This window comes from Trichoplusia ni, chromosome 11, assembly GCF_003590095.1.
Source record: "Trichoplusia ni isolate ovarian cell line Hi5 chromosome 11, tn1, whole genome shotgun sequence".
Lineage (NCBI taxonomy): Eukaryota > Metazoa > Arthropoda > Insecta > Lepidoptera > Noctuidae > Trichoplusia > Trichoplusia ni.
The window spans coordinates 9331285-9356598 of NC_039488.1; the positions used below are offsets into that span (position 1 = coordinate 9331285).

At 37.2% G+C, this 25314-nt stretch overlaps 4 protein-coding genes and 1 long non-coding RNA gene across 7 annotated transcripts; 3 read left to right on the forward strand and 2 right to left on the reverse strand.

Annotated features, from left to right (window-relative positions):
• Nucleotides 1–12: 12 nt before the first annotated feature.
• LOC113499039 (high mobility group protein 20A) lies at nucleotides 13–2564 on the forward strand. Its single transcript, XM_026879367.1, has 7 exons — nucleotides 13–391; nucleotides 511–670; nucleotides 761–897; nucleotides 994–1124; nucleotides 1335–1460; nucleotides 1712–1871; nucleotides 2345–2564. Exons 1-7 carry the CDS (start codon nucleotides 139–141, stop codon nucleotides 2482–2484), a joined length of 1107 nt encoding a protein of 368 aa, XP_026735168.1. The 5' UTR covers nucleotides 13–138; the 3' UTR covers nucleotides 2485–2564.
• Nucleotides 2565–3581: 1017 nt separating this feature from the next.
• Nucleotides 3582–7378, reverse strand: LOC113499038 (U6 small nuclear RNA (adenine-(43)-N(6))-methyltransferase). The gene is made up of 9 exons (XM_026879366.1): nucleotides 7096–7378; nucleotides 6793–7006; nucleotides 6518–6658; nucleotides 6286–6421; nucleotides 5947–6063; nucleotides 5699–5859; nucleotides 4221–5629; nucleotides 3853–3933; nucleotides 3582–3654 (listed from the first exon to the last, which is right to left on the reverse strand). The coding sequence occupies exons 1-7, from the start codon at nucleotides 7198–7200 to the stop codon at nucleotides 5034–5036; spliced, it is 1470 nt and encodes a 489-aa protein (XP_026735167.1). The 5' UTR covers nucleotides 7201–7378; the 3' UTR covers nucleotides 3582–3654; nucleotides 3853–3933; nucleotides 4221–5033.
• A 127-nt stretch (nucleotides 7379–7505) lies between these two features.
• On the forward strand, nucleotides 7506–9768 carry LOC113499040 (THO complex subunit 4). 2 transcript variants are annotated; one of them, XM_026879368.1, is made up of 4 exons: nucleotides 7506–7835; nucleotides 8670–8904; nucleotides 8992–9195; nucleotides 9394–9768. In XM_026879368.1, the coding sequence occupies exons 1-4, from the start codon at nucleotides 7620–7622 to the stop codon at nucleotides 9555–9557; spliced, it is 819 nt and encodes a 272-aa protein (XP_026735169.1). In that variant the 5' UTR covers nucleotides 7506–7619; the 3' UTR covers nucleotides 9558–9768. The 2 variants fall into 2 exon arrangements, with proteins under 2 accessions (XP_026735169.1, XP_026735170.1); XM_026879369.1 differs by having other exon boundaries at nucleotides 7509–7835; nucleotides 8685–8904.
• Nucleotides 9769–11518: 1750 nt separating this feature from the next.
• LOC113498702 (cap-specific mRNA (nucleoside-2'-O-)-methyltransferase 1) lies at nucleotides 11519–19143 on the forward strand. 2 transcript variants are annotated; one of them, XM_026878818.1, is made up of 14 exons: nucleotides 11519–11654; nucleotides 13912–14013; nucleotides 14242–14768; nucleotides 15076–15219; nucleotides 15314–15587; nucleotides 15808–16004; nucleotides 16237–16420; nucleotides 16538–16763; nucleotides 16852–16966; nucleotides 17281–17533; nucleotides 17629–17729; nucleotides 17814–17929; nucleotides 18123–18361; nucleotides 18734–19143. In XM_026878818.1, the coding sequence occupies exons 1-14, from the start codon at nucleotides 11591–11593 to the stop codon at nucleotides 18979–18981; spliced, it is 2790 nt and encodes a 929-aa protein (XP_026734619.1). In that variant the 5' UTR covers nucleotides 11519–11590; the 3' UTR covers nucleotides 18982–19143. The 2 variants fall into 2 exon arrangements, with proteins under 2 accessions (XP_026734619.1, XP_026734620.1); XM_026878819.1 differs by lacking the exon at nucleotides 11519–11654 and adding an exon at nucleotides 13207–13512.
• A 463-nt stretch (nucleotides 19144–19606) lies between these two features.
• On the reverse strand, nucleotides 19607–25313 carry LOC113498513. The gene is made up of 2 exons (XR_003401027.1): nucleotides 24992–25313; nucleotides 19607–19746 (listed from the first exon to the last, which is right to left on the reverse strand). It is a non-coding gene; the product is annotated as an uncharacterized LOC113498513 (long non-coding RNA).
• Between the last annotated feature and the right edge of the window lies 1 nt (nucleotide 25314).

Sequence of the window (25314 nt, forward strand, 5' to 3'; positions counted from 1 at the left end):
ACAATAATTTAATTTATTAGAATAATAGAATTAGCCAGAGCCTATTAGAGTGTCCACTATTTTCGTATTACCGAATTCAATAACGGTACATTAAATATTATAAATTGATAATAAAATTAAGTTTAAAGTTTACCTATTATGGAGGCTGAACCTACTCATAATGAGCAAACTTCAGAATCTCCATCGGGTAATAATGAAGATAAATCTATTGCCGAGGAACTAAGTCCAACTGCTAACGGACCGGTGGCGGCTCCTGCTACTACTAGCGACCTAGCTACATCATCAGTTCAGCCTAATGCTAAAGATACTCCTAAAGCAATCTCAAAAAAGCCTAAAAAAAGGAAACCCAAAGTACCTCGCGATGTCACAGCACCCCGTCAACCCCTAACAGGTGAAACTAGCATTTCACTATACTTTGACCAACAACGATCGTAATGTACGATGTAGAGATAAGTATTCATTAAGATGTCTAGAAATTTTACAAGGTTTTATGAGAATATATTTTTTTAGGATATGTACGATATTTAAATGAGAGACGTGATCAACTGCGTGCTGAACAACCAGATCTCGGATTCGCAGAATTAACTCGGCAGCTAGCTAGTGAATGGAGCAAGCTACCTGCTGAGGAAAAACGACAGTACTTAAATGCCGCAGACCAAGATAAAGAAAGGTATGTATTTAATGACACTCTTGATGCATAACTTAAGATAAGCACGTCTAGTCAAATAGAGCAAAAAAAATTTTTTTTCTGTTTTTTTAGATACATCAAAGAATGGGCTGAATATAAGAAGACTGATGCTTATAAAGAGTTCAGACAAAAACAACAAATGGAACACAAAGATCCAATTGTATCAAAAAAAGTAAAACAAAATCTACCAGAGAACCCCACACCAGCTGGTAAAATTATATTTCATCATTATTTTTATGTGGAACCCACAAGCTAATTGTTTTAAATACCTGTTGTAATGGTTTTCTGCCCCTTTATATCAACAGTGGAAAAGGTACCAGCAGCTACAGAACAACCTACTGCTGCAACTACAAATGTAAGTGCTCCATCTGCACCCGTAATTGTACCAAGGCAGCAAACTCCACCTCGTCCAAGACCTTGTATTACTCCAGCTTCAGTAAGTACTCTATCTATGCACTTTAGTTGTAGATGATTTTTTTATTCACTTTAAAATTTCAATAGCAGTTCTTTAAATTTCTTTTTTCAATATAAAGTCAGAGAATGTATTGAGCACTGAATGTCAATAATAACAAATGCATACTTTCTAGGATTAATGTAATAACATGTGTACAGCTTTGATCAATTCTAATAGTTCTTGTTTCAACAGGGTGAAGATGTTAATGGTGGGGACACAGACATACCTATATTTACAGATCAATTTCTGCAACATAACAAACTGAGAGAATCTGAACTTCGCCAGTTGAGAAAAGCCAATTCAGATTATGAACAGCAAGTAAGTTAATTGCACTCTTGCAACAACAAAATATTATCTAATTAAAAATGGCTATGCAGTAAGATAATGCATTCAAAATGCAGTCATCTCATGAGCACAGAATATATACCCCATGCTCATGACATATTTATTTATAATTTTAGAATAACAACTGCTTTAATTTTTATATCAGCATGTACCTAGATTGAATGAAAATATGAGCCACTCCTTAATTTAGTTTATCACTGATACATAATAAAAATAAATTTCAGAATGCTATCCTACAAAGACATGCTGAGGAAGTCAGTGGCGCCACATCAAAGCTGCGTGCAGAAACAGCAGCCGCCGCAGAACGCACTGCCGCGCTTTTAACGCATCGTCGCGCACTTGTGGCGGCCTTAGTCCAGGCATTGCAGGCAGTTGCTATTCCAGGTAGGAAAAAAATCATTTATTTTTAAGAATCTTTTGTCGATCTTTATATATATAACTTTTGTTTTAAAACAATTCTCATTTCTGAATGACTTTTTTGTGTTAATCCTAATAAAATACAGATACAATTTTGAACAAACATTGCCATTAAATCATTTAATTCCAGTAATTAAATGGAATATTTAACACTAAACACTCATTACAATTATACTGAATTGTCTTCATAAAGAAAATAAGTATTTCATGGCAAAAAACACGGAATGTGATCTGTTGGTGGACATTGGAATGTGGTCAGAATTCAATGTCTTCATAATTCGCGGAATAGTAGATGAAGCATGGGTAACTAGACAGTGTGGCTCAAATAATAGCCTATGACATTTAGGGGAATTGAGTCTAATACATACGAGCTTGTCATAGGTCTATCTCAAGTAACAGTTATTGTAAGTTTAAACATGCTTTGTATTTTTGTTCTCTAGGTGGACCAAATGGGGCTACTGAGCAAAACATTGATGAATACATGGAGAAATTGCAAGGATTAGCAGCTGATGGAAAGAACACTGCAGTAGTGAAACAAGCTCGCGATATTCTCAATAGAATAGAATTGCCCATTAATTAAAACTAATTTATTACTATGTGTATGTGTTAGTTCAACATAACATTGTAGCAGAATTAAGAAAATAAATTGAGTATTATCAGTGTTGGCTTTTAATTTATTTACAAGTTATCCATGCGCATTGTGACATAATTGAAACAACAAAAAAGTATTATAAGTATCTGTATATTCAACCACAGGTTTTCATGTATTAAAATATAATCATTATCATATTGCTAGGCCAGAAGTGCAAACATAAAAGGTTAGGAACTCTGCTCCCCAAACTAGGATGATGCTCTCAAGAAAATACTTATAGACCTTACATTGAATGCAGAAATAAAAGATAGAATTTAGATTGTATATGAAAATCATAATTTATACTACTAAGCACACTAACAAAGCAATGAATAGATATTAAGACCTATTCACTTGTTGATGCTCACTCACTGATATTAATTTAATAATTACTTTTCAGTTTAATCTAATAATAGTTATATGTAAGTAGTCCTAATCCTAAATATTGTATGTCCTTCAGTTACTATAATTAGTCAGTGTTGCACTTAAACTATCTCTGATGAGTCTAAAAATAGCAAGTTGAGGCTCAAAGAAGTCTCCGTTTAGATAATTTATTCATTGGAATCACTGTCTTCATCACCTTCACTATGTTCTTCAGGAGTACCAGCATTAGTATCATACTCATGAAGCTTTTTCCTCCACATTTTTATCAATGTGTCCCAGGAACGGCGACTATATTTGGTAAACTTATCAGGAGTTTTTGGATGGTCCTTAGTCCGTTGATCTCTTAAATCAAAAGTAAATAGTATAACTATGTGTAACTTCAAATAAAGATATTATAAAAACACAAGCATTAACATACATAGGCACAATCATTGTGTAATTACTGTATCCAACTGTATTTTTTCCATAGTCAATTTGTTTTTGTCTTCTTTGCAGTACTAATGGATCAGTCTCTAATTGTGTTTTTTTTGGTGCACTGAAAATAAATTTAGTAGGTATATTAATCATATAAGACACAAGATAATGTCAAATACAGTAATTATAACAAACAAAATACAAAAAAAAGAAATAGGTACCATGGTTTCTCAGTGTCACCTTTATTGTTTGGCTTAGATTTCTTCCTATTGCTAGAACTTTCTCTGCTACCTCCTGTTTTTCCTTTGGGTTGTTTAGAATCTAAAAGATTATTTTAGATAAATAATTAAATCAGAGAAATGGGTTACATTTGAGACAACTGAGCAGTAGTCTTAATTTTAAGATGCCAAGATTTTACGTAACTATGCAAGCTTTTCTCGTTTAAGAATTTTATTGTATACTTTTGTTGTGAGATAATTATAACGTTATGAATAATAAAAATTCCTCAAGTTAACATACCAACATGCGGTTCATCCATGTCGTCTACCCAACTCCTCTTCGATTTAATTGCGTTCATATTTGTCTCAAATTACGTTACATCTGGAAAACATAGCACTTTAAAGGAAAGATTTCATTTCATAAATTGTCTAATAAATGTATTATTATCCTCCTTATAAGTTTAGAAATACGAGTCCAATACTATGCGTAAACATCGCTTGTTTGTTAATGTCGAACAAGCTTTATTAACCGATGAATCCAATAGTTTCTACCAAATACGATCAATGACCACAACTTGCACGGCATACTCACAAATGTATTAAAATAATTGAAATTGAAATTATAGATACTCATAGCACATCAAAATTATTTTGTTATGCGTGACTTACGGAAAACGCGCGAAATAAACAAAAAAAGCAGTCAAATAGCATTTCATAGACAAAATCAGCAGAATAAAATAACCATAGACAGCTTGAAATGCTCGCAAAAAATCGTTAAGGCGTATCCTCATGGTCGATCGTCGCTCGCGATCTGATCACGTGACTTTTAAATTTTCCGCGTCTCGAAAAAGCGACAAAATATGGTCGCAGGAAAGGTAGCGACAAAGCTGAAAATTTTGAGCTACGGCCTTTGCAGTCGCTCGTTTGCAGCGACAAATCTGGTCATGTGATATGTAGTGATAAAGCTCAAAATGTTGAGCTTTGTTGCTGGGAAAAAAGATCATTGGTAACTAATACACTATAGAATAGAGAAAAGAAAAGAAAAAATTAAGCGGTCAAGACTAGTCAATTTAAATTACATAAAAGTGGTGCTGCAAACGGTCTCTAAATTAATTCCCGTAAATAATGAAATCCTTTAAAACATTTCATAAATATTAGTAAAGTATGGAAACAATGTACGATAAAATCATAATATTCACCTAAAAAAAATATTTCAGGTTTGTCGCTACATGACACGTGACCATATTTATCGCTGGAAACGAGCATCGAGCGGCTGCATGAGGCGGTACCTTTACTGTTATAATGCATTAACGAATTTATACATATTGTGCGTGAGGTATTAAGATTTATCTTTTTTATTGTTTAAATTATAATACTGTTTAACATTGCTTTTACATAAAACAACACAAAACTGCATATTTTCTGTTTTAATTCTACATGTTAGCAAATTTATCTGACTTGAGGAAACGAGAAAAAAGTACCTTAGTTACTAATAGTTAATTTCGGGAGTGAATAAAAGAAAATAAAACAAAGGAAATACTTCCAATTATTTTTGATGTATTGTAAAATTTGATGTAATCCTTCTTTACCGGCACTACCATTAAGAAATTCTATTTCTAGAAAAATTTCGTTCTCTTTCTTCAATAACTTGAAAAATGCATGTACTAAGGGTTGATCACTTTCTTTTGACTCTTCTTTTGTAGGAGACAAACATTTATCTAAAGATGAGGTATTGTTTGTTTTTTCTTCAACATTTCCATTGATTTCACCTCCAGATTGTGAATCAAGATTACTAGATTCATTTTCTTCATGATTCATTTTGGACTTCTTTGCAGGACTTTCATTTCTCATTAACCTTCTTTTCCGCCTTTGATTTGACCATGTGTTAGTATTTGCAATTATATCAAGTGATATAGTGTTACCTCGTTTATCAAATATTTTGTAAATTATATTTAACCTATTCAAAATTTCTTTAATTTTTTCTAAAGCACCATCAGTACTATATTTGCAACTTGAAATTTCTGGTAATAAGAACATTGTTGAAGTGCTCTTTTTTCTGGGCTTGTCTCTTGGAGGTACTGTAAACAGTCATTATGATTAGTTTACATTTATATTAAAATAACTAAAATTGCGATAATAGTACATACCTAAATTGTACAAATCATAATCTTTGTAAGTCCAAGCTACAGCCCATCTGGTGACACGACCTTGACAAAACTCTGTATGTGTAAATTTTATACCTTCTGATTTTAAATCTTGTATAAGGACATTCAAATTATATTTGTGACCAACCATTGTAGTATACAATCTGGAAAAAAATACAATAATTTAGACCATAGTTAACTGAAAAACATGTATGTATTTAGTATAAAAGACTAATACTGCTTCTACTTACAAAATGTTGTCTCTATGCTCTTTACTCTCAAGAATAAGTTTTCTACAAAATTCCAATTCTCCACCTTCAGTGATAAGCTCTTGTGGTGATCCTGTGAAGCCATTTTTAGGAGGAAGCCTGAAGAAAAACATTTGTTATTTGTGAAGTGTGATTATCTCAATGAGTTTATTGCATTCCACAATGTGAACTTCGTTGGAACGCATAACAAAAATAAGAATTTGGAAGAGGATTCGATTTAACCCAAGAGTTCAAATCAAGCAAAAGCATGAATGATTAGCATTATAATATATATAAACCCCATTATCAGCAGTTATTCCATTTAATATATCAATAAAATACCTGGCCGGACTTCGTGACTCACACAGCTCTTGTAAGGTACTATAAAATGGAGGATTGCACATGCAAAAGTCATACTCTTCATTTCCTGGACTCATAAAAACATGTTTTATCACAGACTTTGTATCATTCTTCCTCACTAAAAAAACAAATTTAAAAAATTAATTAACAATTACAAATAGGTTCTTTGTATGAATTACTCTGAATACATACACGGTAATAATTTTGTACTTGCATTTTATAAGATCCTGTAAACTGTTTCTCTGGATATTTTCTTCTGCTTTGGAAAAACTTTTTAAGTCACTCTCTGTACCCAACATGTGCCATTTGTTTTTAACAGCTGCCAACAATGGGTATATTGCACAAGCTCCTGTGCCTGAAATTAACATAAATGTTTTGTAATCTATGAGTTAATTATTTAGATTACAGCTACTCAAGCTGTGTAACTCATTTCAATTTCTATTGTGTTTGGTATGAGTTGAGTCATTGACAATAATTTGATGGTCTTACCAATGTCTATTCCCTTGATATCGCTATTTCTCTGAATGGCACTCAACAGGTCTTCCAACCAGAGTATATAGTTGAGCCTCAGAGGAAGAGTTGGAACTAATCTTGATTCGGGAATGTCAACATCAAGATTAAAGTCAGACTTTAAAAGGCATTTTGTTAAAACTCTCAGTGCAAGTGGATCTTTGAAATTAATGGTCACCTTGCCAGTAACATCCTGCAACACAAAGTTAATATTATTTTAAAATAATGTGAATGATAAAAAAGATTTAAATGGAATAATTTCCTCAACTATAATGATATTACCGCATTTGAAATAGCAGAAAACTCAGGATATAAAGCTGCAAGTTTTTCAAAATTTGGCGGTGTTTTATAGATGTTACGAGGGTGCATGTATTTATTTAACGCCATGTTCGCTTGTAGAGAACGCCAATTTCGTTATTGGATATTAGATAGAGCCTAGTTTTGGTCTTAAACTAAAATATTTCAACAAATAACCTCTTTTCATGGACTCCGCAAATATTATTTCATAGATAATACATATAATACTCTTATAATACTGGTATTATTTATAGAAACTTGACAATATCGAAAATGACATTACGTAGACCAAAGACTAATAGAATATAAAACGTTACGGTTAACGGTTTTGTGTATTTGTCTCTGTTCCACTCTAGCGTTTGTTCGGTTTATTTCATGATATTTTTGTCTCTGGATTTTACATCTAATTCCGTCTTTGTCATCGGTCGGCATAGTCGCGCGCGCGTATTAATTAGGGAAAGAAGTTTTTGAAGTTCTAATTGCAGCCAAAGTGTAATATATCCAGCAAGATGGTTGATCAAATTGAAATGGCATTAGACGATATCATAAAAGCAAATAAGACCACCAGAGGAGGTGGTGGAGCTGGAAGAAAATTTGTCAACAGAAGGCCTGGAGGTGGCCGCGGAGGTGGAGGCGCTGGAGGTGCCTTCCGAAATGGCCGTACGGGTGGCGTGTTACGTGGTAGAAATCGTGGCGGTATATCCAAATCAACAAATTACACAAGGGTAAATTATTACTTAGATGGTTACGAAAATTGCAAATGGCGGACAAACGTGGTGAAATGACGCATCATCAAATAATAAAATAAATACATATATAATTCATCACGATTATAGTTGCTACGATGATTCAGTTCTCTGTTCGAACATCATAAGTATAGCAGCAGTTTACTCTCCCATATATTACTTTAACTCTTGCTCACAGTGATCACGATGGTCTTAATTTTGCTTCGACAAGCGTTTCAATAATTGTCGGGCGGTTTGTCAAATTTCTTGTGGCGATTCTGCAGTCTGGCAAGGAATATTTTCCGAAACATAACTAGCAAGCTGTTTGGCATCAAGCTTTTGAGATGCAACAAACAAAATCTACTCTTCAACTCTCACTGGGATCCCGCGATTTGACAAGCTAATTATTTGCTGAGGGTAGTGAAGGCATACTGGTGGAATTGAGTCACCGTGTTAAGTTCACCGAGGAGTATGTGGCTCGTAAGCTGCAAGCTGGGCAGACAAGAAAGCATCTTCATGTGGTGTTTACTCACAACGTGACATAGATGCCAGTTCCAGTAATAATATTTGCAAGTGTATACCAGTGTACCAGTGACAAAATATAAACTTTCACAACAATTCTGGAGCTAAATAAAAAAAATTGTAATGCATTGTGCAGTCAAATTAGTTTTTTTTGTCTGTATTGTATTGTTTCATATTAAATGTAATTCTATAAAGTCATATTCTTGTTACAAAATTGTAGCAGTGTATTAACAATAATTGTATGCCGCATTACACCTGGGTGTAATCATGTTCAATGAGGCATAGAGCAGCCCCACGGCAAGCTCTTTGAAGGACCACCTATTTCAGGGCGATGTTAACAGCACATGGAAACATGACATGTTCAATGATTCTGGTGAAAGGAAGATTCAAAGAAATGCCATGTCGGCTATCACAACTGGTCCTACTAAATTATTAGTGTCGAATCTGGATTTTGGAGTATCAGATTCTGACATACAGGAGCTGTTCTCGGAATTTGGCATTTTGAAGAGTGCCGCTGTACATTATGACCGATCAGGAAGATCTTTAGGTAGGCATAATTGTATATCAACATTACACCAAATGAGTACTATTTATATTGTGTGCCGTACTTTACACTGATTATTAATATTTTTAGGTACTGCTGATGTGGTCTTCGAAAGAAGGGCTGATGCTTTAAAGGCAATGAAACAGTATAACGGTGTACCACTGGACGGAAGAGCTATGAATATACAGTTAGCCACATCAGAAATTAGCAGTTTTAGAAGTGACGACAGAATCCGTGTTGGTGGTGGTGGCGGCAATGCTGGTGGAGGACCACCCAGGAGAAACCCAAGCAGAGGTAATAATAAACTATAATTTAGATATACTGCTAAAATTAACCACACAATAAAACCTCTTGTTGTATAATGAAAAAGCTACCTTGCAGGATGTGCAATAATTTCCTCAAATAACAATCTCAGTCAACTACAGCATTTGAGGTGTAATATTTTATTTGATAATTTTTGCTTGCTTAGCAGATATATTTTTTATTTAATAGGAGGTGGAGCAAACAGGAACCAGGGTGGAGGTGGCGGTGGATCGCGTGGCGGCAACAGCCGTCGTGGGCGCGGCGGGGCTGGTGCTGGGCGAGGCAAGCGCCCTGTACCCACCGCTGAGCAGTTAGATGCAGAGTTGGATGCCTATGTCAAAGAAATCAAGTGAAAGTTTGCTAATAAGTGTAGTGCAACAGACACTATTTTAAGTAAGGTTAGATTAATACAGAAAGACACTTCAAGATGATAAAGATAATTTTAATTTCAAACCAAGAAAATTGGTTTAACAATGATGTTTACAACAGAATAAAATTGTGGTTTTTGACTCATGTTAAATGTATGATTTGAATAAACATAAGAATTTGGTACATATTGACAAATTGTTAGTTTAGCTTATCTATTCCTTTTCAATACTCCTCAGATACACATGTAAGAGTGGCATACACCATGTCAAATCTTCTGCATGTTAATTAAAATACTTAGCAATTACTACATAGTTCATTTAAACAGTGCTGTTATTATATTGTTTTCTCGATATTTATTTATAGGCATGTTTGTAACCATCAATCATGTGGTAGTCGCAAAATTTTTTTCTTAAATCTAAATATAGTAATAAATAATTTCAGTTATTTTTCCGGAAACTACTTGAACTAAAGTCACAATAAATTGTTAGAATGTGATTATACCGACGGAGAAGACGACGACGACTTACGCGCATTTTATTGACGCTAGACTAATTATAGACAAGCAGTATTCAACAATAAGTTGATGCAAAACTAATTGTTATATTTAGTAATAATGACTAAACCTTTAATTTTCAAGGCTCAAAAGGAGTGAATTATGACGTCGTCGGAATCATGCGTTGACCTAAATGCGTCCAGGAGCATCGTCCCGTTCCTAAATTACTATGATTTCATCACCATAGTTACCATACGCAATTAATTAAAAATATACAGCGGATTTCTTTGTTATAGTTCGTATAGGTCACTAAACAAAAAAAAAAACACTCAATATTATTTAAATAATTTGTTTTCAAATACACAAATAAGCTTCTGGCACTATACAGGATTACGGTGATACACTATAAAAAATGTATCAAAATTTTCGCGAGTTACTGTTAATCGCGTAATTTCAATGTTTCCCATTCAAAAACAAATTGTAGTATGTATTGGTATGTGTACAATAATGTCATATCGTGCTACTACCAATACGTTACCTCTAAGTTATACAACACTGAAATGTAACTAGCTGATTGTGTAGCGAGAAATGTATGTTTACTTAAAAATATTTGCCTTTATTGTGTATAAATTAAATCCAACTGTTTAAATTAAATTTGTTAAAGGCGTTCATAAAAATTAGTTCTAAACACTTTTAATATGTACCTACGTGTCTACAAAATTGATTTTCGGATTTTAGTTGAATTAGCTATAACTTGCCAATTCAACGAAAATCCGAAAATTACTGTTTCAGCGGAAAGTCGAAAACTAATGCGAGGAATTAGTGAGGGGATTCACTAAAGAATATGGATGCGCGGGTCCCATATTACATTATACAGTTTTGGTCATATCAATTGATTAATTTGATCATTCCAGCAGTAAAAAACGTCTCCTGACCACGGTGTCAGAGCTGTTCTTATGGTAGGTATATAAAAATTCACCGGTTCTATTACGCATGTATCGGTACAGGCTACGGACCTAGCAATTCGTTTTGGTCTGTATCCAAAGAGCCGGTTGATCACTATCTCTGCAACTGGTGCGCTTTGCCTGCTATCCGTATAATGCGAAGTGCACAGTCCCACTGATAAGTTTATTAGAACTACCCACAACCTATAAAATTGCGTACTTCAGTGAAGGTAAAGGCGCGTACGTGGAATCGGGACGTCAAACCGCCATCTGTGTAGATACGGTAAAACGGGGTGAATATAAGTTTTTTTGGGGTGGATAGAAACAGTTTTTGTTAAAATTTGGACTCTAACATGACAAAATATAAAGATTATACGAAAATTCTCAAGTATTTCATAAAGTTATTGTTTAAGCATTTTTATGCAAGAAAATATTCATGCAAACCCTTAAAAACACTTTTCTATTTTACGGTAATTAAAAAATATAATAGATTATAATAATCCAAAATCCACGTTTTTAATTGTTCATCAAAATCCAATTAACGACAAACAAACAAGAAAAGTGAGTTTATAATAAGTGTATGTACTCGGTTACGTTGACTCGCAGGCGAAATATCAAACATGGCGTAATATCCAAGTGTTCAGGTACGTACGAAACGCGCTACCTTTATAGAGACGTGCGCGCGCGCCGCTCGCTGAAATAACAAACTCGTGAGATGTTTGTGTGTTCACGTCGAACTAGCGGCGAAGCGCGCGATTCAATCGCGACGTCAGGTAAGTTCAACCAAAACTTGTCGCTATAAATGTTAGCGCGCCTACATCATGTCTTTCAATACAGTGGAGTTAATTAGAACTGTTCAGGCTAGAACTCCGATTTGACCTAGCAAACAATACATCACACACGAACACGAACCCACCACGTCTTCGCGACCGCACTCGCTACCGCTCCCGCTCGTGAAACGTGAGTAGGTATCGTATTTTAAAAACAGCTTTGAATTTTCCGAAACCACAACTCGCTACTACTGCTGCTGTTTCTTTTTTTCCTGCCGCCCGCGCGAGACAAGTATAGGTAAAGGTAGGGTAGGGGATATAAGGGGTCATGAAGCTTGTAGTACTCTGTTGTCTGATACTATATTTGTCGTTGGAAACGCGCGTCGAGCGGCTGCTTGAGGCCATACCTTTAGGGCTTTTTCAACGATATGAATATATTATTTTGTTTTCAAACTCAAAAATCGACAAACATTTATTGGAAAAAAAGTAGTGAATAACATTAATTATGCGTACGCACAATTAACAGCCGCATTAGTTATTAAAAAACTGTGTCGCATCTGTTAGCGCCAAGCCTACCTCCGAGATGGGGAGTGCTCCAACATTGAAATTAATAGAAAAGCACTTAAAACTAGAAAAACACAAAAAAGTGACTTATAGCTGATAAAATTATAAAATAACAATAACAGATCATAAAAAAAGGGTAAATGAAGTGTGTTACGATGTTGGGATGATTTTTTTACATGGGAATGTATGTATGTGTATGTGTGTGTGTGCGTGCGTGCGTTTAAGCATGTAAGTTGTAAACTGTGTGGTGAGGGTGTGATACAAAAGTGAATGGGACAAATTGGTCTTAATTCTAAACCTTAACGATATTTTCTACATAGCCAATCATTAATTAAAATTTTACATTTATGTGAAGTTAGAGGATAAATATTTTAACTGGCTTAAGGGCCGAAACACATAACTGCGTTGCGACGCTAAAATCGGCAGTTTGCGTTGCTGCGTCGTGAAAAAGAGCGTTTTATTGTCGTTCGGTAGGTGTATTGTCAATAGACGTGTTTCTACCATGGACCATCGTGAAAAATTTATTGCCTATATCTTATTAAGAAGACATTACTCTGCTATGAAGACATTACGCTGGAAAGCGTGCCGCGATGCGGCGCCGCGCCGCCTAAAGTCGACGGTGATGAGTGACGCTATTGTCGATTTTAGCGGCGCGGCGCCGCAACGCCGTTATGTGTTTTGGCCCTTATAATTGCTTTTTTTCGGGTACACTTTATATAGCACTTACATAGCACACAGCTTTTAAGTAAACCATAAGTAAACAAAAAAGCCTGGCAACATTGGCAAAACAAAAAAAAAGCTTTTAATCCTTGTTAGCTTGGTATCGGTTCAGTTGTTAGTACATGGTTAGTACTATTACTATACCAAGGGCTGGCAACCAATATTGCGAATAGTCACCTCAACTTCCGTCAAAAATAAGTTGTGTGAAATGTGTTGTATATGTTTATTTTAACAACATAACACGGTGTGTGGCAAAGTGTACGAAATTGTTGATTATTATAATAAACCATTATCTATCTAAAATTCAGAATAGCAATATGAGAAGCTTTTTTGCTGTAAAAACCTGTTACAATTTTTTATAATGTGTTGATACGTTACTGTCAGTTTAGATAATTCGTTTGATATTTACTTTATTGTTATTTCATAAAGGCAAACATGAATCTTTCGGGTAAGTTTTTACTGTTAAATTATCCCTAGTTTTGATTATCTATTGTAAATCTATCTTTTTTGCTAAACTCATGATACTTGTTATTGTCGGCGTTTAACCTCAAAAAACTTCACGTATCTGTAACTGGTGTCTTGCTTTGTTTGAAAATGTTTGGTAAGCATCTGGCAATGCAATGAATAGTAGCGAAAGTTATGATATTTTAGTATTAATGTTATGTTGAAGCCCTTGTTACTTCAAGTTTCCAACCACTTGTTCACTGGCCTTCCCATTAGGCTATGCATTTTCGTTTTTCGCTGTGCTTTGTCTGTTATTTAATTCTTATTTTTTTGCTTTTACTTCGGAATATTCTAATTACTTTTTACATAATGAGTTATTACAATGTTTTTTTTTTGTAAACAGACCCTTCAGATGATGACTCTAGCAGTGATGAGAGCACTGTGGCTGCGAAACGTTCTCGGGCTGATACTTACGGAGCATCATCTACAACATCTCATGGTTCTGGTAAGAGTATACTTTGTGCAATAACAAGTTTTGATTGTTTTTAACAGCAATGCCATTGTGTTGAGTCTTGTTAAAATTATAATTTAATCAAACATGATTTTTATCAGTATAACTTATGTTAAATAATGGTGACCCATTATCACAATGCATAAACTGTTGGGTCAAGTATTAACTGTAGGATATTTTTCTTAATAATATATTTTTATTTAAAAATACCAATGTTTTTAGCTTTGCAAGAATCAGATAAAGAAAGCCCAGAAACTCCAATTGCTGAAAACAATTATGGTGATTTTCAACAGCCGGGTAAAATTAGGCAAAATTACAGAGATCAAAGCCCAGAAGAGAACATCAGACTTAGTAGAAGTAGTTTAAGTGAAAATTGTTCTTCACCAAGTGATCAGTTTGATGATTATCGGCCAGGATTTGATGAGGGAGATGATGGAGATGGTTCAACAAGACCCACCTTTCAAGATTCCGGAGATACATTTTACAATAAAATTAATTCAGATCCAAACAATAAGTTTGAAGATGCCTACAGTGGAGAATATTCTGAAAAGTCTAAACGTATGATGAAGAACATGGGTTTCAAGCCAGGAAAAGGTTTAGGGAAATTTGAGCATGGCAGAACCCAGCCTGTTGAAGCATCTACACAAAAAGGCAGGAGAGGTTTGGGGGCCAAACCATCTGCAGTTGGTGCTTTACCTGAAATTAAGCATATTACTGAAGAATCCAAGCCAGAAGCAAGGGAGCAAGTAGTATGTGACATATTTTTACTTTATTACTGTGCCTAGTTTATTGACTGCACACAAAGCCAAGTGGTTGAAGTCACCATGCCAAACACACTGAGCACCATGCATTGTGAGTTCGACCCCTGCGTAGGAGAAGCATTTGTGAGATCCACAAATGCTTGTCTGTAGTCTGGGTGTCTTTGTATTTGTACATTTTATTTGAGTGTTTGTGAAACCCCATGTGACACAAGGATTAAATACCTTAATTGGGGAGTATTTTTTTTAATGTGCAAATTTTCAAAGAAATAAAAATTATTTGGCATTTTTGTTACAGTTATGGCTCGATCCTGCCTCAGAAGAACCTTGTTCCGGTGAGGTTTTAGAGAAATGGCTAAGAAGAGGGCCAAAGAAAACAACAATTGATGATGAAACAGAATTTGTCGACCCAGAAATATTGAAAGGGGTTTTAGATTCAAAGGTATTGGATGATCATTACTATAAACATACTTAATTTTTTTTAAAACCTCTAATGTAGTCTATTTTATACAATTTAAATATTTTTATACTTTCAGACTATATTTGACAGTTTAGATGATGAAGATCTAAGGCATGCTCGTTTTCGTAGTAATCCCTATGAAACTATTGGCTCCGTAGTATTTTTGAACAGAGCTGCCGTAAAAATGGCAAATATCGACGCTGTATTCGATTTTAATTTTACAAATCCTAAGAAACAAAACGGCGAAGATGCAGTGGATGTTAAAGAAATATTATATTTTGCCGATGTTTGTGCTGGTCCTGGAGGATTCTCGGAATATGTGTTGTTTAGAAAAGGCTGGAGAGCAAAGGGTAAATAACTAAATATTTAACACTACTTATAGGTGTATCAATCTTAAGTGACGTTATGGTTCAGACAACATGTAGTTTTGCTATAGATGATATAGACGATGACGATGATATTACGCGATATTATCTTGATAATGTTAATAGAAAAAGCATAGTTATAAAACATCACAAGCTGTTGTCATAAAATCTGTAATTATTTATTATTATTTATTTTGTGTTCTAGGTTTCGGATTCACTTTAAAAGGTCTTAATGATTTCAAACTCTCTGATTTCTATGCTGGATCACCAGAGACTTTTCATGCTTATTATGGTGTGAAAGATGATGGAAATATATTTGATCCTGCTAATCTTTCATCATTAAAAGAACATGTTCTGAGACAAACAGAAGATAAAGGTGTACATTTCTTGATGGCAGATGGTGTAAGTTTTATTACATTCTAATAAATTTAACTCATTTGAGTGTGTGTAATGAGAATTAGTGTACTTTAGCGCTCAATACCTCGGCGAAACCTGGGGTATTTGAGCAGTGAGTTGCAGGTGTGTAAATATACAAAACATATTGTATTATGTCTATCTACCTTGCCCTGCCACTCAAATAACTTAGGAGGCTAGCTAGCACTTGCGTTCAAACCAAAAACAAAATGTTTTTCAGGGATTTTCAGTGCAAGGCCAGGAAAATATACAAGAAATACTCTCTAAGCAACTGTACCTGTGCCAGTGTCTTGCTGCATTGATGTTGGTGAGAACTGGAGGACATTTCGTAGTCAAACTCTTTGATGTTTTCACACTTTTTAGTGTTGGATTAATATACATCTTATACAGATGTTTTGACAAAGGTAATTCATATTTTTGTATTGTGATATGGTAAAAAATGACAATATAATAAATAAATTAGGAATTTAATAATGCAGTCTTCAAATTTTAATCTTGTTCTTGTCTCCCACTCTTTTCAGTTTGTATTCATAAACCAGTGACGTCCAGACCAGCCAATTCAGAACGGTACTTGATATGCATGTGGAAAAGGCTAGGCACAGAGCCGTCTGAGCAACACCTAGCCTCTGTCAATTCTATGTTGTGGAGTGACGTCGAACGTGGCGGAGATGTTTCACAACTTGTTCCCTTAAGCGTCATTAAGTCTGATAAAAACTTTTTCGACTACATTTACAAAAGCAACTGTTTGTAAGTAATCCTCATCGAAAAATACAATTACTCCGAAATTTGGGACCATAATATTGGAAAAATCACTCAAATATGTTTTTGTTTTCAGACTTGGTGAACGACAGATCCAAAATTTACTTAAAATAGCTAAATTTAGTAAAGATAAAAACTTAGTTGAAACGTCGCAGGCCGAAATGAAAGAACAGTGCTTAGCTTTATGGAAAGTAAGAATACATTTACTTTATCTATATTTTATTTGCCACGCTCGCGGCTTGTTTCATTTACCTCGAAGACGCATATCGTAGATCATTCAGAACTAGTTAACTGTGTTTTAGACTGGGAAGGAGTGGGCGGGTTTGTTTCCTACCTGCGGCGCAAAAAGCGGCATTGCACATGCTTATCGTCGACGAAATGAAACACAAAATACAAAAACATATTTGTTATAAAAATGCTTGTCGTCAGAACTTAATAATATACCTTGTGCGCAGCTCTTACACACACAGCTATAATGAATAACGTAAATTTCATTTTATTTTAGTTACCCGATGCCGTGAGAACACAGCCCCAGCGGCTTAGTCATGATGATACATTAACAGCAATTAGAAATTTAATGAAGAAACCGTCCACGGAGTCGCACAGTTTATATTCCTTTAAATCGAATATTTTAAATAAACCACCAGAGTATTTAGAGAACCGAGCTGATTTAAAAGTGTTTTTCAAGAATGTATATGACTGGCATCTAATGTTTTTAAGCAGTGGAAAAAATAGTCCAGACTTAAGAATATTTATAGGTAACAAATTAATGTTTATACCATCATATTTGTCGCATTACATATTTCAATTTGAAGAAACTTTTAACGTGTATAATTTGGGTTTATGTTTTTAGGGTGTGGCGGTAAACAAGTATTTCAATTGGAAGCAAATTCGTGGAGAACAGTTGTGGATTTACATATCACACTACCAGCTAAAACACTCATTTATGGAGAAGTATGTACAATATTTAGTGGAGAGGAAAACCATCTAACGTTCATTGATGTCGCAGACTAATTTTAAATGTTTTTGTTAATGTAGGTAGTGAAAGAATATCGAGGCGAAGGTAACAATCAAATGTATAGCAAGTCATTACACATCATAGATGCACTGATGTTAGGAGGGATCGATATCTCAGGCGAATCGTTGACAGACAGGTTCGTTATTATATGACATTGTTCTTAAATTGAATGGTATGGTCAAGGCCAATAGAAAAATACACGAAAGGGTGACTTTACGAATTATTCAAAACTGAGTTCCTATGAAATACCATTCTTCATGATGAAGTCCTAATCGCCGTAACCGTGATTCGTAATAGGCCTGTGATATAATCATATCTTTTTGTTTCAGAATACATCAATGTAATCTATTTTGTTCCGCATTAAATAAGCCTTTTGATAATCAAGCTCTTCCAATAAGAGTCAAGAGATTATACAATATGGAACAATTTGAGTCTGCTGTGAGTAACTTAGATTACCGTGCCATGAAGAGAGTCAAGAGAGCGATCACCATAGACACGCCGGATAGAATCAATAGAAATGAAATGTTCTATGCTGTAGGATCCGTTTTATTTATAAAAGAAATAAAAGGTATTTAGGTTTATTTTATGAAGATAGTGTTACTAGTAACTAAGTTTATTGTAAAGGGTAGACACCTTAATTTATTTAATTTCATGATATTATTGATTTGTCTGCTACTTAATATTTATTTTTATTTTATTTATTTAGCACACTAACAGTATAATTACCTTAACAACTACAACTTAGTACTATTACAAGATGCAAATAGACACTAGGTATACAAGAAGTTGTTCGACAACTAAATAGAATAAGGAAATATGTAAAATACAACTTAAATTATGTTTAATAGGATTATGAATTATGTTTATGATTGATTTCAATCAATACAAGATAATTCCACTTTTCCTTTGCTAGCTTTGATTACTTTTATTATTCTTGCAGAACCTTGGATTGCAGCAATGTCGAAGAGCAGTGGTTATAAATATTATTTTAGCATCGGAAGAGATGGAAAACGAAACAGCGAATATCATATCCCAACCCCAGCTAAAATGGATATGTTGAGCGCATACACTCGACGTGTTATGTGGTCATGGGAGCCATCAGCTAGTGCTATATTTGATAGCCAAACAAAAAAAGCCGTTACTCGGGCTGACATGGAAGAACATGTGGCCAGTCAGACAAATAAATAAAATATCGCCAAATTTGTAAATATTAAATCTAAGGACTTAAAACTAAGGTGGAAGTTCCAGTGAGTGATACAAACATTTTTTCAGAACATTGAAGGGTTTCAATGAAATCGAGCTGATAACGTACGCATGAAGTATGTTTGAATAAACAATTTTAAAAACCGTTTTTTGTGTTTTATTTTTACTTTAGACATTTACCTAGATTCAGAAACTTGTATCGCTCCAGTAGAACTAGACTTCTAAACAAAACTGTTCACGGCGAGAAAATGTCTTATTTTCACACTTGTTTAATTCGGTCCTACATCAGCCCTAGATTTATTAACGTTACATAGTACATTCTGTCTTTGATCGATTACCTACCTAAGTAGATAGGTAATCAAAGTACATAGGTTTTTAAAGACCTAGCAAAGCGTCTCGTTGACACTTCTCGTGACCCAAAGGCTGGCTTTTACCTCGCTCAGAGGATTAGCATTGCCATTCAACGTGGCAATGCTGCCAGCCTTTTGGGCACACTCCCAGCCGGCAGCGACGCCGATGAATTTTTTGATGCTTTAATTTAATTTAATAATTTTTTGTTTTTTAACTTGTAAATATTTAACTCTGTAAAATTGTAAATAGTAGATAGGTATTCTTTTTTTTTTTTTTTTTTTTAAGGTTTTGGCAATCTGCTGTCTTGCGCAACAATTACTGCCAGTGTCGCGTAGTGACCACACATGGGTAATCTGCGGGCTTAAAACTTTAAAGTTTTTTCAGGCGTTATTTCGCTGCCTGTAACAACACAAAATATGAGTTAGTAGATACATACTTATCATAGAGATTATTTACAACCATAGACTAAATATAATATTTACAATTTTATATTGTTAGTGTGAATAAATTTAATAAAAGCACATATAATTTGGGGATTTGGGAAAAAGGAAAGGAGGTGGCGGACATTAACTGGGTTTTGGATCTTAAGCTTGCTTATGACTTGATCCATACTGCAAGCTTTGTTCCGGGGGCAGTTGAGGAAAATGTGGTCCAAGGTGCCTTCCTCTAGACCACACTCACACAGGGGATTATTAAGGACTCGGATTTTGTGTAAGAAAACTGGAGTGCAGCAATGACCAATGCGGATACGGCATATTACTGACGTAACCCGCTTTGGAACCTTTTTGAACTTGTGAAACCAAGGTTTGGAGGGGATAGAGGGCTGAATTGCTGCAAGTGCTCCACCCTTGGTCTTACTGGAAACATCCCAGTAAGATTGCCAGGCTTTGAAGAGGTCAGCTTTCGCCTTATGGATCAAGTCATAGGTTTCTATGCGGTAATGTGTCGTGTCTGCTAAACTGCTGTAGATAGCCGCCTTGGCAGCTGAGTCTGCGCACTCATTTCCCGCGATGCCCGTATGGCCTGGTATCCATACAAGTATTACCTCTACGTCCTTACTGGAGAGAAGGCACAAAAGTTCTTTAATGTTTATAATTATCGGACTACGGAGGTTATCTTTTACTGAGTTTTTAACGATAGCTTCCAGGGCACTTCTGGAGTCGGAGAAAATTATAGCTTTCGTGATATTGCTATGCGAAAAAATGAATTTACATGCCTCTAATATTCCAATGCACTCTCCAGTGAACACGGATGTCTCTGGAGGGCACTGGAATTGAAGAAAAGTTTTGAAGTTTGAAAGATAGACGGCAACCCCTGTTTTGCCATCCGGACTAAGCTTTGAAGCGTCCGTGTAAATTTGGGTGTGATTAGGCCACTTATCATTGACGAAGTGGGAAAAGCAATCGTTTGCCTGAACAGTTTCCTTATTGACGCCAATGAAAGGAGTGAAATTAGGGAGAAAGTGTAGGACCTTGTATGGGGAGGTGAAGACAGGTAATTTACTACACTGGCGAATCGGGGCATTCTCTCCAACCATACGTAGTTTTCTGAATGAGCTTAAAACCAAAGGGGGATCTTTGTGTCTCCAATATGAACTACGTCCGAGCAAGTTGTCCAGAGTGGACAGCTTCGGCAGCAGCTTGTGGTTAGAGTTAAGGACCATCTTGTACGTAAATTTGTCAGCAAGGTACTGCCTGCGAAGGAGAAGAGGAGGGTCGCCACTCTCAACCTGCAATGCGTTAATCGGTGTAGACCTCATACAACCCAATACAATGCGGAGGGCTTTTGACTGAACAACACCGAGCCGGGCCAGTGCAACTTTGCTGCACGGCTCCAACCAAAAACTGGCGTAGTCCAGCAAACTCCTTATTGTGGCATTGTAAATGAGTTTCAAGGTGAACGGATGAGCGCCCCACCAAACGCCTGCGAGAGCTCGCAACAAATTTAATTTCTTCTCACATTTGTCCGTGACATAGTTAATATGAGAGACACCTGCTAATTTGGAGTCCAGGATGACACCCAGAAATTTCACGCAGTTCCCTAAATTTATAGGGAGGCCTTCAACTTCCAGGCGAACATCCGGGATAACTCTTTTCCGAGTGAAAATGAGTGATGAACTTTTGGGGGCGGATAAACTAAGGCCATGGGAGACGAGCCAGTGATTTAGGGAGTCGAGGGATACCTGCATGGACGCCGAGGCCTGATCTATAGATTCATACGGCAGATTTAGGCAGAGATCATCCGCATACTGCAAGATCCGGCAGTCACTGTTAAGGGCTCTGTGGAGGTCAGAAGTGTAGATGTTATAAAGTAGAGGACTGAGGACCGAGCCTTGAGGGAGACCTCTCCAAACGGTTCTGGTAACAGAGTCTACACCGGGAATGTGGAGCTTGACATGTCGACCGGAAAACAAGTTGCAAATGCATCGTCGCATCTTAGCCGGAATGCTCAGCTGGCGTAGTTTACTACTGAGCACGGAAAGGAGGACATTGTCATATGCAGCCGAGATATCTAGGACTCGTTTTTTGAGAGAGCGATCCGCGTATCCGTGACAAGGACGCCAATGCTATCCATGGTGCTGAGTCCTTTGCGAAAGCCGAATTGGGATTCGGCCAAAAGGCTACGGCTTTCGACAAACCATTCCAGCCTGTTCTTTATGAGGTGTTCAAGAATCTTACCAATGACGGGAGAAAGAGCGATTGGTCTGTAATGGTCTGCACTGTTGGGAGTTCTTCCTGACTTCAGGATAGGAATGATAAGCTGGGTTTTCCAGTTATCTGGGATATGGGAAAGAGAGAAACAGGAGTTGATAAGGGATAAGAGGTACTGGCGGCAAAGAGCTCCAGACCTCTTGTAAAAGGAGTAGGGAAAGCCATCAATCCCCGGGGCTGAGTCACGGACGTGGTTCAGAACTGCTTCTAACTCGGACATGGAGAAGGGTAGATCCAAGGGATCGTTGGACAGGATGGCGGGGTTTGGGGGTGAGGGACATTCCTCGCTAAGCGGAACGTAGGGCGGGGCTAGTTTGCACAGGAAGTTGGGAGCCAGGTCATGTGGAATAGTGGAAGGATTCTGGGTTGAGCAGCCACGGCTGTATCCCTTGAACTTTTTCCAGATGATCGAGGAAGGGGACGTTGGAGAAAGGGAAGCACAGAATTTTTTCCAACCTTCGTATTTCTTCTTTCTAAAGAGACGCCTGGATCTAGCAAGAATCCGATTGTACTCAATCAGGTTGGTCACCGACATAGACCCCACGTACCTAGACTCGGCATCCTTCCGGGCTTTGACCATGGCAGAACACTCACGGTCCCACCACGGCGGGGACGAAAGCTTTCCAGAGGCCGAGTTTTTAAGGGGAATATTATGTTCAGCGGCCAACGAGACAGCTTCAGAGAATTGCTCTATACAGGCATCGAGGTTATCAGGAGAAACTTCTGGCAAGGAAGGGACCAGGGAGTCAAGGGTTTGGGAATACAAGTCCCAGTTTGCATCCGGGAGCTTGTATTTTAGGAGAGGAGGTTTGTCTCTACTGGGCAGCGATCTGTTAGTAAGGGTGGTGCGGATAGGATAGTGATCGCTACCGTGGGTGTGGTTTAGGCGCTGCCATTCCAGCTGGCCCGTTAGGCTGGTTGAGCAAATAGCAAGGTCAACACAACTTCTACTCTGTCCGGGTCTGGGAAGGCGGGTTTCCAGCCCACCATTGACAACACAGAGCCCGACCTCATCGATTAGATCGACAAGGTCCAGCCCCGGGCCATCACAGTGGTCAGATCCCCAAAGGACGTGGTGGCAATTAAAATCACCCAAGATTATAGTGGGGTTTTGGACGGTACAAATACTTTTGACGTATTGGAGACAGGTGGGGTTCGGGGATGGGATATAGATAGAAATAAAATCAATGCCCAGCAGGTTAACACCTACAGCATTGATCTCATCTCCGTGGGGGGGTAGGGAGAGGGGGGAAAAGGAGAAAGAATTATTTATGAGTATAGCGGCTCCGCCATAACCGTCGGGACGGTCATCACGGAGCACGCTATATCCGGGGACATTAAAATGGAGGCGTGGGGTTAGCCACGTCTCTGCTATAGCGAAGATAGCTGGAGTGTGAAAGTTAATCAAGTGAGTGACCTCATGTTTTTTTGGTAGGACACTCCTGGCGTTCCACTGCAGGAGATGGAATTTTGCGGTTGGAGAAGAGGTTGATCAAGTTACTGGCAACGTGGTCTGGTAAGGGGAAGGATGTGAGTATAGATGTGAGCAACATTACTATTTGCTCTACTGCTGAGATATTTTCAGTGGGAGAGGGGCTGTTGGGAAGGGCACAGCCGTTGGCGGGAGTGGGGAGAGAAAAACTATTCAGGATATTTTGGTGGGCCTGACGATCATACCCTGGGGAGAGGGGAGCATGGGATTTTGGGGGCAGGAAAACAGTTTTCCTGTAGGATGTGGTAGTGGGAGTTTGGTGAGAGTGATAGGGACGAGCTAATTGGGATGGGTGGAGAGACTGTTGGGGGGAAGGAGCTGATGCGACAACATCAGCAAAGGACTTTCTGGCTGGTGGGAATATTTTTGCTGCCTCAGAATATGACAGGTTTTTTTGTGACATGCAGGATTTTATATTTCTCTGCCTTTGGTACTCAGGACATTGTCGGCTGGTGGCCAGATGATGTCCTTCACAAAATAGGCAGGTAGTTTCATCTGCTGAACATCCCTCACCAAAGTGGTCTCCACCACAGCGGAAGCACCGTGGTTTGGACCTACATTGGGTCTTGGTGTGACCATACCGACAACATCCAAAGCATTGAATTGTGGGGTAGTTATAAAGCTCGACAAGAAGTGAATTATGACAGCAAAATACACGTTCAGGGAGAACTCTCCCATCAAAAGTTAGAACTACTGATGAAGTGGGTAACCATTCGGCTTTCCCATCATTGGTAACCTTCCTGTTTAACCGCCTTATTTTCAGAATCTTTCCACAACCTGTAGGGGATTTTAGGTTATCCGAGCATTCTAGATCCGTCCAGTCTGCTGGGACACCCTTTACTACACCCATGCGGGTAATATTAAAGGTAGGGATCAATGTAACATAGCCTTTTTCTTTGAGGAAACTGCTGTCTATGAAAGCATTGGCGTCTGCTGGGGCTTTAAATTCCACTGAGATACGGTTCCTACCAACCTTTTTTATGCCATCCTCAGTAATATTTCTTACCTTGTTTTTTAACAGCAACTGACCAAACCTTACAGGATGCATAGTTGAACCCGCCTTAGGGTCCACCTCTGCATACGATACGAATACTATGAACGGGGCAACGTCGGTATCTGTGTATTTCGATCGAGCTATGAGTGATGGTGCGGAGATTCTATCACGTTTCGATGCCAGAGATACTGAGTCCTCGGTGTTCGTGTCGTTTTCTTTGCTTTCCATTGGGCGTTTGCGTTTAATAGACGTTTGAGTCTCCATTGCCTCAAATGACGACAAAGGAGCTGTTACAACAGGAGTGTAGGAAAATAGGTCTAGGGATTGGGGATTAGGGTCGGGTATGGGGGGATCATTGGGATCTGGCGGGCGGCCCGGAGGCCGGTCGTCAGCGTCCATTATTGCGCGGCGACTGCCGCATAAAATAAGGAAGTACTATGTACTTACCAGTAAATTGAACACACAAAAACACAAAACACACAAGACACACACAAATATATAAAACGCACTCAAAATACAGTCGAAAAAACAAACTTCTACTGCCCAAAAGCTTAATAGAAGAAACTCCACATGTGTTAGTCAACAAACACAAACCGGAAGTCATAGGTATTCTTTCGGTAACGTTTGAATCAATATTTAGAATTACATCCTCTTGCTATATAGCTAATATCGTGGTTGTTACAATGTAAAAAACCTACGAATGCAATTCACCGTTTTTCGGAGATCAGAAACAATTTGAATTGCTTTCACTTCAAAATCCATTTTACGCA

Bases quoted from the DNA above. Each gene is read 5' to 3' on its own strand.
- LOC113498702 (XM_026878818.1), top strand. From the start codon at position 11,591: ATGTACTCGGTTACGTTGACTCGCAGGCGAAATATCAAACATGGCGTA. The intron at 16,421-16,537 runs GTAATTCATATT...CACTCTTTTCAG, and splicing joins ATACAGATGTTTTGACAAAG to TTTGTATTCATAAACCAGTG. The intron at 16,967-17,280 runs GTAAGAATACAT...ATTTTATTTTAG, and splicing joins AGTGCTTAGCTTTATGGAAA to TTACCCGATGCCGTGAGAAC.
- LOC113499038 (XM_026879366.1), bottom strand. From the start codon at position 7,200: ATGGCGTTAAATAAATACATGCACCCTCGTAACATCTATAAAACACCG. The intron at 6,659-6,792 runs GTAAGACCATCA...TGTTAATTTCAG, and splicing joins TATCAAGGGAATAGACATTG to GCACAGGAGCTTGTGCAATA. The intron at 6,064-6,285 runs GTATTTTATTGA...GTTTTTCTTCAG, and splicing joins GAGTCACGAAGTCCGGCCAG to GCTTCCTCCTAAAAATGGCT.
- LOC113499040 (XM_026879368.1), top strand. From the start codon at position 7,620: ATGGTTGATCAAATTGAAATGGCATTAGACGATATCATAAAAGCAAAT. The intron at 7,836-8,669 runs GTAAATTATTAC...AGCTCTTTGAAG, and splicing joins AATCAACAAATTACACAAGG to GACCACCTATTTCAGGGCGA. The intron at 8,905-8,991 runs GTAGGCATAATT...TAATATTTTTAG, and splicing joins CCGATCAGGAAGATCTTTAG to GTACTGCTGATGTGGTCTTC.
- LOC113499039 (XM_026879367.1), top strand. From the start codon at position 139: ATGGAGGCTGAACCTACTCATAATGAGCAAACTTCAGAATCTCCATCG. The intron at 671-760 runs GTATGTATTTAA...CTGTTTTTTTAG, and splicing joins GCAGACCAAGATAAAGAAAG to ATACATCAAAGAATGGGCTG. The intron at 1,461-1,711 runs GTAAGTTAATTG...AATAAATTTCAG, and splicing joins ATTCAGATTATGAACAGCAA to AATGCTATCCTACAAAGACA.